This window comes from Lynx canadensis, chromosome E2 (assembly GCF_007474595.2).
Source record: "Lynx canadensis isolate LIC74 chromosome E2, mLynCan4.pri.v2, whole genome shotgun sequence".
Classification (NCBI taxonomy): Eukaryota; Metazoa; Chordata; class Mammalia; order Carnivora; family Felidae; genus Lynx; species Lynx canadensis.
This window is the reverse complement of record NC_044317.1, coordinates 33,104,608-33,121,585: the sequence shown is the minus strand read 5'-3', so window position 1 is coordinate 33,121,585 and position 16,978 is coordinate 33,104,608. Positions and strand designations below refer to the sequence as shown.

Below are 16,978 nucleotides of genomic sequence, written 5' to 3'. Positions count from 1 at the left end.
ACCATTTGCTGCCTTTGTTAGAATTACCACTAACTGTATCATGCATGTAGGGTACAGTATGCACGTGCATTTCTTTTGAACACAGACTTATGTGTAGTAATTACAGTTAATAGTGGGTATTCGTTTTCTTTAGTCAATTTATATGCTGTAATTTGGGAACTGTTGCTAGTGACTAAGAAATTTTACCTTCCATGGTAGCTTTCATCTGTGATATTTGGAGATATTTGAATGGCTAATCATCAAAGTATTAGTAAATAGCTTTTACTGTATCACCTGGTTGAAACCATGGTTATTTAGTATAATTTTTGAATTAAAATAATTTTTCATTTGATCATATTCTGAGACCCTTAAGATATAGATTAACACTGCAATCTCCCCCCCTCCACCGTGATTTATATATATTACCAAACATGATTTATATGTAATTCATTCAGTATTATTTCCTTTTTCTAACAAAATGGCCTTTTCCTTGTGTTTAAAATGTAAAAAATTATCCTATTTTTTTCTTTCTGTTCTCAAAAATCCACTGTGGGTGCTATCGCTTTTGCTGATACACAGCTTTATCAGGTATGACTCCTAAGTGTCATGTTGGACTCTACAGATATGTTGTTGAAATTTCCAGGGGAAAAACTGCAGATTGACTTTTCTACGTTCGTTTGATCAGTATTTGTGAATATCTCATGAAAATTACTGGCCTTTAAGGTTTAGAGTCGGCTACGTATCAGAAACAACTTTGCCAAATTTATCACACCTAATATTCCAAAAAGGAGTTTCAAGTGTTTTCTTCAAAAATATTATGGATATTTTTCTCTGGCTTTCTTCATCATTAATCTGTGTAGGCTTCTTTGCGTTTTTCTTGTTTATATGTTGTATATGTTTGTATACTTGTTAGTGTTATTCTTAACATATATGATTTTTACAACTGATACATATTTCTAACCAGATTTTTTTCCAAACTGTGTTCCATGAAATACATTAATCTGAGATGCTAAGTAGACTGGGACAAAAAATATTGTAAGATACGTTTATTCTATCCCTCTTTGAAAGATTCACAGTACACATCAGCATATTAAAGGTTCTGGTGTTAAGCGGTAAAGAAATGTGCTTCCCTTTGTTTATCTCAGCATCTTCTAGAAATACTTGAGTGTGGAGCACTTCCTAACACACTGGGTGTTCTGGGGACACCTGGGGACCTCCTGCAAAGAACTTAGTGGAGCCGTCTGTCCCTGTAGTGTTTTAACACTTCAGACAATAGTGACTAAATTGATTAAATTTCCAAGACATTAAAGCACTTAGCTGAATTGTATTTGGGTCATATTTTGTAGAAATTACGTTTTGAAGTACAGCATTGATCTTTTTCCCCCGTATCCTCTTTCAGTACTTTTGTCGACCTTTAAAAGTTTGTAAAACTGCTGTTGGAAATGCTGCCTTTTTGTAGGAAAGAGGTATTTTTTTGGCTGCTGTTGTCATTGCTTGCTTAATTGTTTCTCTACTGTAAGAATTTGCTTTTATCCTTAAAAAAACACGTTTACCATTTCAGATAGCGTGACACAGGAAAGGAGGCCTCCCAAACTTGCCTTTATGTCAAGAGGTGTTGCGGACAAAGGTTCATCCAGTCATAATAAACCAAAGGCTACAGGTATGGATCAGTAGGCTACGGTTCTTAGATATTTACACGCTATCTGATTTGCCATAGCATTGAAAAAAGGTTGAAAGGTTTTACTCCTCAGTGTACGTGTAGGCTCTCTTCTTCCCAACGTGTTTAGTATTTTACCAAAAATTGTTTATAGACGCTCTTGCTAAAGCCAAGAGTTCCCAGCCTTTTTTTAGGCGGTGAAAAGTTTTCCGGGAGGACCTTGTTGTCTTTTGTTGGTTTCTGTCAGCTGGTTTTTGGAAGCCCCTACCTGTGACATTTGAACCTCGAGTTTAGAGTCGCAACTGTACAGAAGAACCATATCTGGATAATGTTAGATGGGATAAAGCATATCGGGAGTAATTATGTGGATTTTGCTAACAAAATGTGGCACGAGTTAAATTCCAAACTGCTAAGCAAGAATTTTTGTCTCTCTTCCAGAAACTCCCTCACAATGCATGTGGAGTTCTTCGCGTTTTTCTTTGGCTTCCACATATTTTATAGTTTTAAAGGATGGTAGTTCTACAAGCGAAACAGCTCATTTAAAAAGCTGTGAGAATGTTTGTTAACTCAGATGTGGGTTAGGAGAAGAATATTGTTTTCTCAGTTATCTGGTGAACAAAACTTGTCTTGGCCCGTTTTAAAGGAAATTGTATTTTAGGAAGTATTTTATGTGACCCTGGACCTGGGGCGACTTAGGATTAAATAGGACACACACGTAATAGTTATCTTTTAAGTCAACCTGTAGATCTAGATAGGATAGCTCACACGTGTTATTCTCACTTAAATATAAATAGCCTACAGATTTTCTGAAGACATGTGTGTTACTTGTGTTGTAGCAGATCTTAGTTAAAAGCATAAAGTATAGAGCTATCTGCTTTAAATTGAAAAGTTAAAATCAGATTTTTTATGGTTTCTGGAGACCCCCCTGATCGCACTTACAGCATTTCTTCTTACTACTGAGGCAGGGTAATGCCTTGAAAGGTCTGTGATGTGGCCACACTCACTCTTTCTTACGTTAATAAATCTAATATAGAAAAAAATAATTCTGCTTCCTGTTTTCAAAGACGTGAAGCAGTGAAGCAAGGAATTTGATGACCGAGAATTCCCAACTGTTTAAACTTTATATTTTTTAAACTTAATTTGTGCATTGATTTAGGTCTACAACATTTAAAGATCACTTTCTTCTGAAAGGAACTGTTTTAAATTAACAGGTTAAATTTGGGAACTAACAGGTTCATCAGGGGAAATTGGGGAATGGTGCTGTTGACATTTGGAAATAAACCATAGTACATGAAGTAATTTTTAAAAGCAGTTGGTCTTAAAAAAAAAAAAAATAGCAGGCTTTTCTTTTAAACTTATTCTTGTTCCCCTCCTATATTGATTCTTGGGTGGAAGAGTTTTTTGACATTGCCAAAATGGTTACCAAATTTTTAAAAGCTGAAGACGCTAATAAAATACATTGCGTTTGTATACATCTATTGCTTTCTTAAGCAATTGTTAACATCATATGTATGTTAACTTCTCTTAGGGAAAAACTTTCACACCATATTGACTTTATTTTTAAAAGAAACTTTTCTTGATCCATAGGACCTACCTCAGACCCTGGAAATAGAAACAGATCTGAATTATTTTATACCTTAAATGGATCTTCTGTTGACTCACAACCACAATCCAAATCAAAAAACACATGGTACATTGATGAAGGTAATCTGTAGTTTTAGTGTTCTTTATTATATTGATCCTGTCCGTTTAGCTCGTCAGAAAAAAATGGCTTTTTCACCAGTGTATATAGTTTTGGAAACAGAATGAGTAGAACATTCTTTATTAATATGGCTGAACTAAAATATTGTACACAATTTGAACTGCACTGCTGTTAAGACTAATACAGCATTCAGAAAATGTATTAGTAGCTCGTTCTCTTCCCTTACCTGATCTTTAGGGTGGATTTCTAGAATCAGTGGAATCATTTAAAAACTTTTCTGTCTCGTCTTTCTGTGTCTCTTTTAAAAACACTCCCTTTTCGGGGCGCCTGGGTGGTGCAGTCGGTTAAGCGTCCGACTTCAGCCAGGTCACGATCTCGCGGTCCGTGAGTTCGAGCCCCGCGTCAGGCTCTGGGCTGATGGCTCAGAGCCTGGAGCCTGTTTCTGATTCTGTGTCTCCCTCTCTCTCTGCCCCTCCCCCGTTCATGCTCTGTCTCTCTCTGTCCCAAAAATAAATAAACGTTGAAAAAAAAAAATTTAAAAAAGCACTCCCTTTTTGCCTTCCCTTGGTTCAGGGACATCATTTTTTTTCGGGTTTATTATTTACTTAGTTCTTCCCTTCAACAAATATTTATTGAGTGCCTACTATGTGCCAGACATTCTTCTAGGCACAGAGGCTATAACGGTGAGGGAGGAATAGACATACGTGGTCCTTGCCCATTTGGAATTTATGATCAAGTTGTTGAAATAGGCGTTAATCAGACCATCACAGAAACAGAGCATTGCAATCATGATGAGTGCAGTGAAGGTACTTGATACTGTGAGAGTCTATTAAAGGTGGATTTTACTTATAGGGACTCAGAGATGTTTCTCTGAGGAAGCAGCATGAGCTTAAGTTTACCAGAGGAGTGGGAGATAACACAGCGAAAGGGGACAAAGAACCTTTTCGGCGGACAGGATGGCGTATGTAAAGGCGTCATGGAAAAATGGAGCCTGTGTTTGCTGAAGGCTAAAAAGAGCCAGAGTAGCTAGACCAAAGAGAGAGGCAGAACATTTTATGAGAAAGGCAAACAGGGCCAGGGCATGTGGAGCCTGGTGTGCTCTATTTAAAGGAAAAGAGGAAGCCACGGAAGGATTTTCAGCAAGGGGTGACATGACCAAGTTTGCCTTTTGAAAATCATTCTGGCTGCAGGGTAGACAGTGGCTCGAAGCGGGGACCATGTGGCTACAAGGGCACCGCTGAAGGTTGTTGCAGGGTCAGAAATAGATTCCAGCAGCTAGGGCGAGACTTGTTGGGGGAAGGGATGGCGGGGGGCGGGGGGAGGGGATGGTGTAGGAGATATTTAGGAAGTGACTTGAGGAGACTCACAGAGGCACTGAGAATGAGAGCTGGGGAATAAGAGGTGTCAGTGATACCCCTGGTTTCCCGGCTTGCAGGCTTTGCGAATTGTAGAGGAAGGTGATGAATTTGATTTTGAGTATGTTGAGCCCCAGGGGCCCCTTAAACTTCCCAGACATGATTTGTCAAATAGACAGTTGGATATATAGGTCTGTGCTGAGAAGAGTTACGAGCTCTCTGGAGACGTACATCTGCAGGTTGCCCTCACATATTTGGTGATTAAAGTTTGTGAATAGTGTCACCTGAGGGGAGGGTGTGGGGTAAGACTGAACCCTGAGGAATGTAGTGGCTGGGAGGAGGAGAAGTCTTCAAAGGAGACAGAAAAAGCCACCAGAGGGAGGTGAGGAAAATCAGGAAGTTGTCGGGTCAAGAAGTCATGGAGCTGGCAGCCTTGAATGCTCCTGAGAGGGCAAGTAAGGCGAAGATCACACAAATATCTGCTGCATTTAGCCAGCGGAAGCCATGGTGACCTCGGTTACGCTTCTGTGGAGTGAGGAAATGGAGACGTGAAGTTTGGGCTTCATCCTGGACTCCGCTCTCTCATGAGTCACGTCCAGCCGTCACGGAGTTTTCTGGATCTCCTCCTCTTCGGTATCAATAGACTCTTTCCCGTTTTCTTCATTTCTGCAGCCACTGCCTCCGTTCAAATCCTTTTTTGCTGTCTAGTTAATATAACGGCCTTCCACCTGGTTTGTCTACCTCAGCCTTGTTCCTTCTGAATCGATTCTGAACAATAATAACCATCCTCGCCACCGTCTTTGTGGTCACTACCACCATCACCACTGCGGCCGACGTTTCTTGACGACTTATTACGCCAGGCATTGTGTTACACCCTTTATATGCATTATTTTGTCCTCATAACAACGTTATGAGGTAGGTATTTTTACTTTCTCTTTTGTTACAGTGGCTAAATATCTTGCCCAAGGCCACACAGCTAGTGTTAGTGGCACGGGTCTTCCAACCCAAGTCTGTGTCACACCTGACGCTTTTGATCACTACACTATGTTTCTCTTCACATTGCTCTTCGACTGCTTTTTCTGAAGATATCTCTGCTCAAGTCTCTCCTTTGGTTCATGTCTGTTAATTTTTCCCTAGCCCTTGGGAGGTAAAAATGCGGATTCCTTAGTTTGGCCTGCCCGGACCCTTCATGGCATAACGTCTTAGTCGTCTCTCATTTGTCGTGCACTCCTGCTCCCGCCATGCTTGGAGTGGGGCCATTTTGGAATGTGCCATACTTTCTCTTTTCTTGGCGCCTGTTGTTCCTCTTGCCTGGAAATCCTTCTTCCTATTCCTCCCACTCCATGCTTTGGCTTACTTCTGTCCATCTGTTCAATCTCAGCTTGGGTATTATTTTCTCCTGGAAGCCTTTCCTGTCTCTCCTAGGTTAGGTGAGGTGCCATCGTAACTGTTTGTCGCCTGTCTCCTCTGCCAGACTGGAGTTCCAAGTGCCTCGCACAGGGCTTGGCACGCGGTACGTCTAGGAACTATGTGCAAATGAAATGAAAAAAAGAATTTAAGAGTACTGTAGAACTCTGTAGTGACTTTTTAGCTATCGTATGGATTATCCACAAATGTAACAGTCCAAGCCCACTGTCAACATCACTTGGGCTTAGATACTCACACGGGAAATGACTTGAGTGAGCTCTTAGATTTTGTCTTCTCCGTGCCTTCATTTCTACCTGAGTAGGGTGTTGTGAAGCTAGGCAGTCACAGGGCCTCATCAACCCCCAAGACTTCTTCCTAGCCACAGAGCAGGAATCTTCCTTAAATGATGCCTCCCCAGGAGATTGTCTCTTGACAGACTGCTTTTGTTAAGGTCTGGCCCTTTTGTTAACAGTTGTTAGCTCTCTCAAAAACCTTGGGAGTGTCCAAACAACAAGGGTCTTACTGGCAGCGTCTTAGGGTGAGTCACAGCCCTGCTGGCTTCTGCATGTGCATGGCCCATCCAGAGTGGTTAGGGCACAGCCCGGCTCTCTCACGCTGTTGTTCCTCGTAGCCTCGTGAATGCTTTTCCTACGAGCTTGTTTCTTTCTAGGGAACGGCAACTGGTACAAGCTGGGGTTTGTCATAATCTAGGTAACATTGATTCTTCAGGTTTATGCTATAATTGTATCCTTAGACAGTTTCTGTGGTGTGAGAGAATATTTTTAACTTCTTGATTCTAGTCTAACATTGTATAATAAGTTTATATAAGAATATTGATCCTAAGTGGGATATGTAAAGTGATGAAATCTACGTGGAGTAGGCCTTCATCCTTAAATTAGAAAATAGAAGTGATTTCAGTGTGAAAAGAATATTTCTTTTCTATCATTAATTTCATTTGTACATTTAAAAGGCTTTTTTTTCAGGGCATCTGGGTGGCTCAGTCAGTTAACTGTCTGACTTTGGCTCAGGTCACGATCTCGCGGTTTGTGGGTTCGAGCCCCGCATCAGGCTCTGTGCTGACAGCTCAGAGCCTGGCGCCCACTTCGGATTCGGTGTCTCCCTCTCTCTGCCCCTCCCCCACTTGTGCTCTGTCTGTCTGTCCTCTCAAAAAATAAACATTTAAAAAAATAAATCGAGGGGCGCCTGGGTGGCTCAGTCGGTTAAGCGGCCGACTTCGGCTCAGGTCATGATCTCGCGGTCCGTGGGTTCGAGCCCCGCGTCGGGCTCTGTGCTGACAGCTCAGAGCCTGGAACCTGGTTCAGATTCTGTGTCTCCCTCTCTCTGACCCTCCCCCATTCATGCTCTGTTTCTCTCTGTCTCAAAAATAAATAAATGTTAAAAAAAAAAATTTTTTTTAAATAAACAGAAAGCTTTTTTTCTACAACATTTGATTTATGCATTCAGTTTTTTCTTAAAACAAATATTGAGTCTTTTCTTGTGTTAGTGGCTATACCAAATGCTATGGATTCAACCACAAATCCACATGAAAAACCATAACAAAATTCCTGTTCTATGGAGCTGGTTGGTATTCTGGTTGGTATGACACATAGTGAACATTTAGAAAGACAAGGTAATCATCAATTGTGACATGTGCAGTGAAGGAAATGAACAAGGCATGACAGCAGCTGGTGGGGAGCCAGCCACCATGGAGTGTTTTGGAAAAGTCTCTTTGAGGAAAGGGTATTTGCGTTTGAGGTCTGGATGATGTGAATGAACCTGTCAGAGAGAGAGCTTGGGAAGAACATTCTAGGCAGAAGAGATAGTAAAGGCAAAGGCCTGAGGTGAGAAAGAGCATTCGAGGAACAAGAAGTAGGCCAGAGTGGCTGCAGCATGGGAAGCAAGGAGAATAGGTGTGTACAGTGAGTTCGGATAGGTGGGTGGGAGCTAGGTCATCCAGGACCTTGCAGGTCTCAGTGAGCAATTTAGTTACCTGTTATAAGAATGCTGGAAAGCCACTGAAAGTTTTTAAACAGGGGGATGATATAAGATCATGTAAGGTCTTTACATTTTAAAAAGATCTCTCTTAGAGTTGTGTGGTGAATAGTTTGGCCAAGAAGGGGGACAGACCAGGAAAGAGACTGGTTACAGGGCAAAAGATGATGCCCTGTGGCTTAGATTAGGGAGATGATAGGGGTGAAGGGAAGAGGATGAATTTGAAATATATTTTGGAAACAGACCCAAATACTTGATGGATTTGGCTTTTGGGCTGGAGGGGTTGAGGGTTTGAGAAAGAAAAGAATGACTTTTAAAAGTCCTATATTTAATATCATTACTAAAGAATCTTAAATGGATAAGGTATAAAGAACAATAAGAAAAGAAGTACATTGGGGCGCCTGGGTGGCGCAGTCGGTTAAGCGTCCGACTTCAGCCAGGTCACGATCTCGCGGTCCGTGAGTTCGAGCCCCGCGTCGGGCTCTGGGCTGATGGCTCAGAGCCTGGAGCCTGTTTCTGATTCTGTGTCTCCCTCTCTCTCTGCCCCTCCCCCGTTCATGCTCTGTCTCTCTCTGTCCCAAAAATAAATAAACATTGAAAAAAAAAATTAAAAAAAAAAAAAAAAAAAAAAAAAAGTACATTGAACACCCATGTAGTCACTACTCACTGTAAGAAAAACATGATCATTGCCCTTGAAATTCCTTGGTGCCTCTTCCTAGAGCCCTCTTTTCACGCTCTCCTCTGAGCTTCCATCATCTTTAATTTATTCTCCTGGTTTTCATGATAACTTTCTAAGTTTGTGTGTCTAGACGGTATAATGTCAGTTTAGCATGTTTCTGAGTTTTATACAAACGAATCAGCCTGTGTGTATGCTATGTAGTTTCCCCCTCAATATTATGTTCCAAGATGCACCACAGTGGTTTATGTGATTATAATTTTTTGTTTTCATTGCTGTATAGCATTCCACTCCATTTCATTCCATTGCTGCAAAATATATAAATATACCACAGTATTCGTCCCCATTCGACCATTGATGGACATTTGAATTGTGTTTATTTTCCTGCTATGATTAACAGCTTAGCCGTTAACCTTCTTACACATGTTGAGGCTATATAACCAGGAATGGAATTATTGGGTCATGTGATATGCACATCTTTCCTTTACTAAATCATGCCATGCTGTTCCCAGAGTAGTTATACCAGTTGACGCTTCTGTCAGCATTTTGGGAGGGTATTGTTTTTCCTCATTCTTACCAACAGTTAATATGCTAAAAACTTTTAACTTTTGAAATGGCATCTCACATTGCTTGTGACTTTCTTTTATCTACTTTATTGTGAGGGCAAGAATCTTTTCGTTGATTCGTTGGTGGTTTGGGTATCTTCTTCTGAATTGCCTTTTTAAGCCTTTTGTCCATTTCTTCTTAGTTGTGGTTTTTTTTTGGGGGGGGTATCTTTTTTATATTGGTTTATAGACCTTTATCAAATTTGAATCCTTTGTCAAATATATGTATTTTAAGTGTTTTTTCCTTGTTTGGCTGATATTTTCATTCTTGCTATGATGCCTTTTAATAAGTAGCTCAGTTTCATTGTGATCATATTTGTCAGTCTTTTTCTTTATGATTTGTATACTTATGTTCAAGAAATTTCTCTCTGCTGTAAAATCATGAAGAACATTCTTCTGTATTGTCTTCCAGAAGTTTATGGTCTTGCCTTTCACATTTGTCTTTAAGCTACCTGGAAATGATTTTCGTGTAGAATATATTCAGTACAAGTCCAATTTAATTTTTTTTTTAATGTACGGGTAATTGATGATCTCAGTATTATTTATTGAGAAGTTCATTCTTTCCCCACTGATCTGCAGTGCCTGGCTGGCAACTGTAATAGTTCTTTTAAGAAAATAACTTTTGGTTTTGTTTCTCTTTTTATGTGTTTATTTTCTCTTAAATTATTTTCTGCTTTTGTATTTATTCTGGCTTTGATCCTCTTTAGTGTACATTTGTTTCCTCTTCCATTAATTTCTGTTTTGTGTTTATTCTTTCCTCGTGACTGACTTTTGGGCAGTTAATCTGTTCTTTTAACTTCCTAAGTTGTATTCTGAGTTCATTACTATTCTTTTTTTTCCCTGAAATAAACTATTCAGTTTATAAATTTCGTTTGTAAATACTGTGTTAGCTGTATTCCACAAGTGTTTGTTGCTTCTTTCTTTTTCTCGTTTTTCTTTATTTTAAAAATTTACGTAGTCATTTCTTTTTTGACCTTTTAGCTATTTAAGAAGCATCTTTTGGGGTGCCTGGCTGGCTCAGTCTGTTAAGCATCAGACTATTGGTCTCCACTGAGGTCATGATCTCGTGGTTTGTGGGATCAGGTCCCGTGTTTGGCTCTGCGTTGGCAATGTGGAGCCTGCTTGGGATTCTCTCTCTCTCCCTCTCTTTCTGCCCCTGCCCTGCTCTTGTGTGCGCATGCTGTCTCTCGCTCTCTCTCTCTCAAAATAAATAAATAAACTTGAAAAAAAAAAGCATCTTTCTAAATTTTTGGTATTTTTTGGTACCGTTTTCTAAATTATATTATAGACAAAGAATAGAACCTATTTAATACTAACCAATAATGGATTTTTTTTTTTTTTTTTAGTTTGAGCCATTGGGTGCCATTTACCTAGGTAGAAAAATTTGGAGGTGGGAAGAGAATGTGGAACACTGTTTTGGAGAGATTAAGTGTGCAGTGCTTACAAGAATCCTACTAGAGTCAAATGGGCACTTAACACTAGTCGTGTATATTGATTTTCTTTAGAGATGTGGGCATTTTTAATACTCTCGAATATGATTCTCTAAATAAGAACACTTTTTTTTATAGTTGCTGAAGACCCCGCAAAGTCGCTTACAGAGATATCTCCAGACTTTGGACATGCTTCACCACCACTGCAACCTCCTTCCATGAACTCATTATCTACCGAGAACAGATTTCACTCTTTACCATTCAGTCTGACCAAGATGCCCAATGCCAATGGAAGCATTGGCCACAGCCCGCTTTCTCTGTCAGTTCAGTCCGTAATGGGAGAGCTAAACAATGCCCCTGTCCAGGAGAGTCCACCGTTGGCCATGGCTTCTGGGAACTCCCATGGTCTGGAAGTGGGCTCACTGGCTGAAGTTAAAGAGAATCCTCCTTTCTATGGGGTAATTCGTTGGATCGGTCAGCCGCCAGGACTCAACGAAGTGCTAGCTGGACTGGAACTGGTAATTGAATTTGACTTAAACATTGCAGCTCTTCTCTCTCTGGAGTTTTGTGCAGTTTTTTCCCACTTACGCTTTTTTTGTGTCCAAATGTTCTATTCGTCAAAAAAGCCGTCACTAGAGAAAAATTTTATTACTGTGTTGCCTGGCTTCTTTGGCACCCATGAAGCATCCGGTCCGTTTGTGCCTGATGTCAGTTGATCTGTGTTCAAGGAATGAAAATAGATTTTTAGGCTAATGTGTTTAGACTCATTATATTAAGCAACATAGAGTAAGGAAAGCAAATCTGTTATCAGCTTTCTTTTTCTTCCTCAGTCTCCCTCCCCGACTCAGTTCTAATATTTATATCATACATTGTAAGATTAATTGCCGTTTTTAGAGATTTTTTGAGATCTTAGTAGAGGGAAAGGTTTTCCGTTTGGAGATTAGGAAAGCATATTGTTTGGCATTTCACGATCTGGAGAGGATACTTTGAGTACCCCTAGCTTTTATTTATAAGATGTAAAATACTAAAAATTTAAATGTTTGCATGCTAGTGAATGCTACTTTGGGGGAGGTTGTTAAAATAAACAGCCTCCGCCCCTTAGTTCCAGTACATGTGGAGTTGATGTGGGGAAGTCACACCTTTTAACCAGGGAAGGTCTAAGCATACATTCTGGAAGGAAACGCAGTGAGGACTTCATGCTGGAGTCAGGAATTTCTTAAATGATCAGTTGTGGGCAGAAGCGCTGCTTAGCCCACCCCTTTTTCCTGATGGAGTTCTCGGGACAGGATTCCGTGATGACGGAATTCTGAGAAAGGTGAACCAGAAACCAATTGTAGAAACCATAATGCTGCGTATGCTGTGCTGCATGGTGCAGAATAACGTATATCGAAGCATTTCTTTTTCAGGAAGATGAATGTGCGGGCTGTACAGATGGAACCTTTAGGGGCACACGGTACTTCACTTGTGCCCTGAAGAAGGCGCTGTTTGTTAAGCTGAAGAGCTGCAGGCCCGACTCGAGATTTGCATCCCTGCAGCCAGTTTCCAATCAGATCGAACGCTGTAACTCGCTGGGTATTTGATGCCTTTCATTTCCTTACAAATCTGCAGTAACTCTGGTTCTGATCTCAGGCCATTTTGCAGTAGGCCACAGTGACAGCGTTTCAATATATTTCTGGCCAACGTTCATCAGGCTTGTAAATCAGTTAAAATTGCTGCTTGGTGTCTAAGAGAGTGACAATGGTCCCAAGAGGGGACTTTTGAAAAAAGTATTAGTCAGGAAAACAGTTTTCTCTTCCTGTTGGTTTCTGGCATTTAATTAAAAAAAATTTTTTTTTAATGTTTGTTTATTTTTGAGAGAAAGAGAGAGTACAAGCAGGGGAGGGGTCGAGAGAGAGGGAAACACAGAATCGAAGCAGGGTTCAGGCTCTGAGCCGTCAGCACAAAGCCGCATGCAGGGATCGAACTATGCTCTGCGATATCATGACCTGAGCCGAAGTCAGACACTTAACCGATAGAGCCACCCAGGCGCCCCTGCCGGCATTTAATTTTTAAAAACACAGAGGTAGAAATTGAATTGTGGCCTTCTTTTGGCCCTGACTACCTTCCTGATGTATCATAAAAGCATATCAATAACCATATCTGATTAAGAAGGTCAGCATTATTATATGAAGCAGTTTTAGATTGATTGATAAAGGACAGATCCCCTTCATCACTTGTAATGGGTGACAGTTTCTTGATGTTCTCCCTTTCCAGTTTTGGGTAATAGTCGTGAAGCATCTTGAGGGTTAAGTGACTATCAGTAGGAAAGCCATCTTTATGAAGAACATTTTTCCTTACAGTTGAAGTACATTTTTTTCCAAAACTTTGGAAATTTTTGTTTTCTGACTTGAAGACGAAGCATCTCAGACCAATAAAATATTTGGGGAACAAAATATTTTACTTGGCACATGTTTTTCATACACTACTGAGTACTCTAAGGTGTTTTTTAAATGGTGGAGGAAGTGGGGCGCCTGGGTGGCTCAGTCGGTTGTGTCCGGCTTCGGCTCAGGTCGTGATCTCGCGGTTTGTGGGTTCGAGCCCCGCCTCGGGCTCTGTGCTGACAGCTCGGAGCCTGGAGCCTGCTTCGGATTCTGTGTCTCCCTCTCTCTCTCCGCCCCTCCCTCACTCGCACTCTGTCTCTCTCTCTCTCTCTCTCTCTCTCTCTCAAAAATAAATAAACATTAAAAAAAACTAAAAAAATTTAAGCAGTGGAAGAAGTGAGATTGAAAATGAACGCCACCATTTTCACTGGCCACGCTGAAGAACCATGAAACCAAACCCACCTTTAACTTAGTTTTAAGTTGGGAAACAGATTTTGCCTCACGATACAAAAATGTATCTTAAAACGAAGAAGTCTATCAGAGTACGTGTTGTAGTAGTCGAAAAGGATGCTTTTCATTTTCATTTTTATGTTGGCAGCATTCGGAGGCTACTTGAGTGAAGTAGTGGAAGAAAATACCCCACCCAAAATGGAAAAAGAAGGTTTAGAGATAATGATTGGAAAGAAGAAGGGTATCCAGGGTCATTACAATTCTTGTTACTTAGACTCAACCTTATTCTGGTAAGTTTAAAATTAGCGCGGAGACATGTGTGCACGTGCGTGTGCGTGCGAGGAGCCGCTAACTGCCTCTGAGTAAAGAAACTGGGAGGCTGGGGGACAGGGAAAAAGGGAGGTTTACATTTCACTGTATACCCTTGGAAGCTACTGAACATCGTCTCAGGGTGCTTGTATTAACAAATTAATATAAAAGTAATGTGGTGAATGATCAGTAAGAACGATAGTGTTATAGGTGGGACATATTCTGAGGGTGTCTGGGAAACCGTGTAACTGAAGACAGTAAGTACAGTATCTTTGTCACGTATCAAACAACATGACTTGGTAAGTCATTGGCTGCTTATGTGTTTGCATAAGGAGGAAGTGTTTGCTTCCTTCGCTAGGTCAAGGCAATCGTAAGGCAGCTTTATGTTAAAGAATTACCTTCAGGAGAGGCACAGATGCCCTCGTATACGTAGTTGATTCCAAAGTCCGATGACTTAACGCAACAAGAATTTTTATGCTGAGATCGAACCACGTATGTTGCCAGTTTAGTTGAGCATAAGTGGCCAGGTCTATACAGCCACATTGTAAGAATTAGGAAGTTAATTGGGGTGTTAACATTTTAAAAGTGGGAAGAAGAATCAACATGGTGGGCTATTTGGGCAGGATACTGTCCGTCTCTTCGGTGTGTGGACAAAAACAAGCCTTACGGAATTGATGCGGTCCTTTTTAGATTTCGTGATACAAATTTTGTATCAGCCAAATTTCCGTTTTCTTTGGTCCCAGCAAGTCACTGCTGTTAGTCGCTCACAAGTGATTTTGGCATTCAAAGAAATTTATATCTCTGCAAAGGGCTGCAGGGAGAGAGTAGTGTGATATCTAGTGTAGGTTGTCATTGCACGTGTGCGTGCCTTGAGAAGTAGTTCCCGACTTCCTCCTCTGTTGGGTGTCGACTTTGACTCAGATTTGTAGGCCCCTTTTCAGCTTTTGCAAAGAAGTTCTGTTAATATTCTTGAGGCCTATTTTTATCCTTTAACACGGTCAATCTATATTGTGCTTTCTCAAGATTGGTATTTTTAACCTGGAAGGATCTCTAGCCCCTGTTGATTGAACCACAGGAACCTTAGCAGGTGTCTTTGGTACCTGTGTTAAAAAAAAAGCACGAATTTGTAATGTTCCTTGTTCTCCAGACTTGGTTGTTTTTTCTCTCGTTACATTCTTTTTAGTATCTGTGTCCCCAAAAGTAACGTGTACAGAATAAGGAAAACTATTCCTTTTATTTTACAGCTTGTTTGCTTTTAGTTCTGTCCTGGACACTGTGCTACTTAGACCTAAAGAAAAGAATGATGTAGAATATTATAGTGAAACGCAAGAGCTACTGAGGACGGAAATCGTGAATCCTCTGAGAATGTAAGCAGAAGACCCAGAATTGTTTTATCTTTCGATGGTGTCCAGTGCTCTGTTGTTTGGGACAATAAGTAATTCACACCTGCTTTCATTTCTTAAGGGATGGGTGGGAATTCGTTCTCTCGATAAAGCATTTACAGTTTTTTCACCTTTACTGTCTTATTTAATTTCTCCCATCTGGTCACGGTGTAGCACATAGTGTATGCCATTAAATGATGAAACCATTTTGGTACAGTATAGTACAATTTAGTAATTGCAGTAGGTTCGAAAAGCTGATAAGTACTTGTCTTCTGCTCGAGCTTATTCCAGCCGTGTGCCTAACAGTACATCCTCTGGTCTAATTTGCATGTCTGGCTTCTTAAACTTAATTTTATCTGGAAAAAAAAGGAGCAAAGGAAATTTTTATTTAATTTTTTATTTTAGAGAGAGAGAGAGAGAGAGAGAGAGAGGCAGGGCTTGAGCAGGGGAGAGGGGCAGAGAGGGAGAGAGAGAATCGGCGTGGAGCCTGACATGGGGCTTGGTTCCATGACCCTGATCATGACCTGAGCCAAAATCAGGAGTCAGACGCTCAAGTGACGGCCAGATACCCCATAGAAAATTTTAATTTGTAGAATAGCTAGTGTTGAATACTCTTGTGTTGGAAACAGATGAGGTGTATTTTATTAACACATTTCTTGGTTAAAGGTAGGCCTCCCTGCACATTGCTTAAAAAAATGATGTTTTTGGTCATTTCCTAGTTTATGAATTATAAATATGTCTTTGGTCACTGAAAGCAATTTGTAATGATACAAGCACAAGTAATAAGACATTAAGTAAAGACTTTTCATAAGTGGTGGTAGCAGGGATACATGATAACGCCACATTATAAAATTTAAACTATGAAGTTAGGGCCATACATTATAAAAGACATCTGTTCACTCAGGAATATAGAGAGCCACCTATGGAATTTAAAGTCCATATTAAGATGAATTTTTAAGTCTTGTGGCACATTTTTATTGTTTAACAATTAAAATTTAAAAGAGTTTGAGGGGTTCATGGGTGGCTCAGTCACTTAAGTGTCTGACCCTTGAGTTTGGCTCAGGTCATGATCTCACGGTTCGTGGGTTTGAGCCCCACATTGGTCTCTGAGCTGGCAGCATGGAGCCTGCCTATAATTCTCTTCCCTCTCCCTCTCTCATGCTCACTTGCTATCTCTCTCAAATAAATAAAACTTAAAAAATTGTTTGATACAAGATTTTGATGAAAAAATGCAAAATATTGAAGTATAAAGAGCATTCAGAATGGCCTACTATGTAACATGGTGAAGAAAGTAAATTATAAGGGAATAAATTTCCTACTTCTGTCTTTTGTTTTCTTTACATTCTGTAATGGTGAAAATAACTGTTTTTTTTTTTTGTTTTGTTTTGTTTTGTTTTTTACCCTTTAAGATAATTATGAGGCTTGATTTTTACATCAGTTATTTTATCTTATGCAAATTTTTAAATATACCCTCCGTTTCTTCCCCCAAGTAATTGATAATGGAACAAGACAGATCAAATCCAAAACTCTGAGTCATGTTACCACTTCCTTCCTTCCGTCCCAGACACCCTAAGTCCATCAATAGACATTACTTGGATACTGTTGTCCATCCAGTTGAGAATCATGATTAACCAGACTCTGTTGCCCTGTCCACAGCAAGGACCTTGTTGTGAT

The 16,978-nt window shown here is 40.3% G+C and overlaps 1 protein-coding gene across 8 annotated transcripts in view; it reads left to right on the top strand.

Moving 5' to 3' along the window:
- CYLD (CYLD lysine 63 deubiquitinase) overlaps window positions 1–16,978 on the top strand; it is a 69,309-nt gene that overhangs the window by 35,342 nt on the left and 16,989 nt on the right. For 5 of the 8 annotated variants that reach the window (XM_030297130.1, XM_030297132.1, XM_030297129.1 and 2 more), the window contains 7 exons: window positions 559–567; window positions 1,541–1,639; window positions 3,224–3,340; window positions 10,942–11,321; window positions 12,210–12,375; window positions 13,762–13,903; window positions 15,167–15,289. In XM_030297130.1, coding sequence (XP_030152990.1) covers window positions 559–567; window positions 1,541–1,639; window positions 3,224–3,340; window positions 10,942–11,321; window positions 12,210–12,375; window positions 13,762–13,903; window positions 15,167–15,289 — 1,036 coding nt within the window. The remainder of the gene's footprint in view (window positions 1–558; window positions 568–1,540; window positions 1,640–3,223; window positions 3,341–10,941; window positions 11,322–12,209; window positions 12,376–13,761; window positions 13,904–15,166; window positions 15,290–16,978) is intronic. The other 3 variants (XM_032591479.1, XM_030297135.1, XM_030297136.1) reach the window with 2 other exon arrangements.